This window comes from Triticum aestivum, chromosome 2D (genome assembly GCF_018294505.1).
Source record: "Triticum aestivum cultivar Chinese Spring chromosome 2D, IWGSC CS RefSeq v2.1, whole genome shotgun sequence".
In the NCBI taxonomy this organism is placed as follows: Eukaryota; Viridiplantae; Streptophyta; class Magnoliopsida; order Poales; family Poaceae; genus Triticum; species Triticum aestivum.
In genome coordinates this window covers 46,302,264-46,304,181 of record NC_057799.1, presented here as the reverse complement: position 1 = coordinate 46,304,181, position 1,918 = coordinate 46,302,264, and the positions used below count along the sequence as shown (strand labels likewise).

Genomic DNA, 1,918 nt, shown 5'->3' with positions numbered 1-1,918 from the left:
AGAGCAGGTCCTCAGCGGCGCCTCCAGGGAGAAAACCACGCGCGCGCGCCGTCGCCGCCGTGGCCGGAGAACCGGCCAAGGGATTACCCCAGACGCAGTCGTATACCACCGTCACCCCGCCGGCACCGGATCTACTTGCCGAAGCAACAGATCTGACACGACCAGAGGGGGGAGTGGAGCAGAGGAGGAGAGAGACCCGACCTTCAGATCTGGAGTGGAAGAAGCCCACGCCACGATCACCTCCTGCCGGCTCCTCGCTGCCCAAGCTGCCGAGGAGGCCATCCGCCGCATCCCGCGCCCGCCACCTGCCGCGAAGGTAGCGCCGCCTCGCCGACCGGGGCCGCCGCCCCGGCGTCCGGGGTCCTTCGCCAGGGGACGAAGTGACGGAGAGCCTCGCCGCCACCTTCATCGGCAGCCTCCGAGGCAGGCGTACCTCTGGTGGCGGCAAGGGGAGGAGGGGCTGGAGGGGGTGGCGGCGCGGGGGGAAACCCTAGTCGCCCTCGAGTCGCCCAAGGAGGACGACGCGGGAGCCGCGGGAGATTGTCTTATTTTCAGTCATGCTGATCACTGGTGCAGAGGGGAGCATATATAATCGGTCCTTATGGTCGCCTTGTGGTAGGTACATCATATGGATGTCACTATTTCCCTCGTAAACCTGCTCTACCATCGAAACGTTTCTTCGGCCTTAGCTGAAGAAGAAGAAAAAATATGTTGCGAGGTAGGACGTTATTGGCAACAAAAACTCGTACTTAGTAGCTAATACGTATAAAGAGAGAAAAATACATACGTCATTGGTGTGGCCGCACTTCTTCTTGCGGCAGTTGGTAGCCCCCGGAGGAAGACGTCCATAGCACCTGTAAATGAATCAATGGGGTACGTGCGGCCGGAGAAAACCTAATTAGGATGGAGATTAAAAGAAATCAAGTATGTAGTATACTATAGGCGTGTCTGTGTACGTACTTGCGGCAGATCATCTTGTTCTCGTTGTAGCGGAGCGCAAGCGCTAGGAGGGTGGGGCTGATGTGGGGGTACCAGCTACGTTGCCGGAAGCCGCCGCGGAGGCCGAGCACGTGGTGCAGCGTCGACTCCTTGCCGATGCCGTAGTCGGCCAGCGTCCGGCCGTCGTCCTCGTCGAGCTGCTTCCCGGCGAAGACGAGGGACGGCAGCTGGTGCGGGTCGTCTTGGGAGGCGGCGCCGGTGATTCCTTGCTTGTCCTGGATCCGAGCTTTGACGGTGTCGACGGTGTCAGTGCTCTTGACCTCGAGCGTGAGAGTCTGCCCGGTGATGGTCTTGATGAAGATCTGCATCGTCGTGGTAGTGGTTGGCGTTGGTGCCGTGGGGTGGGGACGTGGGGTAAGCTCAGCGCCGCGGAAGTAGGAAGTATATAGGGATTGAACGGGGGAACCGCGCGGCCGGAAACAGAAACGCGATCGCTACGAAACCGAGTAGCCCACGCCCCACGGTAACGTGAACCTTGCCTTGGGCCGCATCGTGGAGGGCGGTATCGGCTCGTGCTGCCGCACGGGCAAGCTCTATGAAGCCATGCATGCTCTCCTAACTTGCCCGGCGCCGGGTGACCCGCGTGAAGGTGGACCTCTTCAACATCGTGGAGTCTGTGTGCGCCGACCACGGCGACCGCGTAGCGCTCGCCAAGGCCTCCTACGCGGGTCACTCAGACTCCATCGGCGGCGGCAACTTCGCCGGCAAGGGCATCATCGCGATCATGCAGCAGTGCAACGGCTTCTTGTTCCTCGGGACGTGCGGCAGGTGTCCATGGCGCGAGGCGGCGACGAGTTGTGGTTTGACGACTATTATGTCCGTCTACTGGCTTCAGGGCGTGCCCATGGCCAACTGCTCGTACAACAACCAACTAACTGGTGCGCCTCCCCTGACGGCACGCTGCCATGCCTCGATCTTC

At 61.2% G+C, this 1,918-nt stretch overlaps 1 protein-coding gene across 1 annotated transcript; it reads right to left on the bottom strand.

Moving 5' to 3' along the window:
• Positions 1-638: 638 nt before the first annotated feature.
• On the bottom strand, positions 639-1,470 carry LOC123051448 (ubiquitin-60S ribosomal protein L40-like). The gene is made up of 3 exons (XM_044474311.1): positions 961-1,470; positions 788-854; positions 639-689 (listed from the first exon to the last, which is right to left on the bottom strand). The coding sequence occupies exons 1-3, from the start codon at positions 1,305-1,307 to the stop codon at positions 639-641; spliced, it is 465 nt and encodes a 154-aa protein (XP_044330246.1). The 5' UTR covers positions 1,308-1,470.
• Between the last annotated feature and the right edge of the window lie 448 nt (positions 1,471-1,918).

What these genes read in the sequence shown, in the direction of transcription:
- LOC123051448 (XM_044474311.1), bottom strand. Translation starts at nt 1,307, where the DNA reads ATGCAGATCTTCATCAAGACCATCACCGGGCAGACTCTCACGCTCGAG. An exon ending in AACAAGATGATCTGCCGCAA is followed by an intron (nt 855 to 960) that starts GTACGTACACAG and finishes ATTCATTTACAG; the next exon opens with GTGCTATGGACGTCTTCCTC. An exon ending in AGTGCGGCCACACCAATGAC is followed by an intron (nt 690 to 787) that starts GTATGTATTTTT and finishes CTTCTTCTTCAG; the next exon opens with CTAAGGCCGAAGAAACGTTT.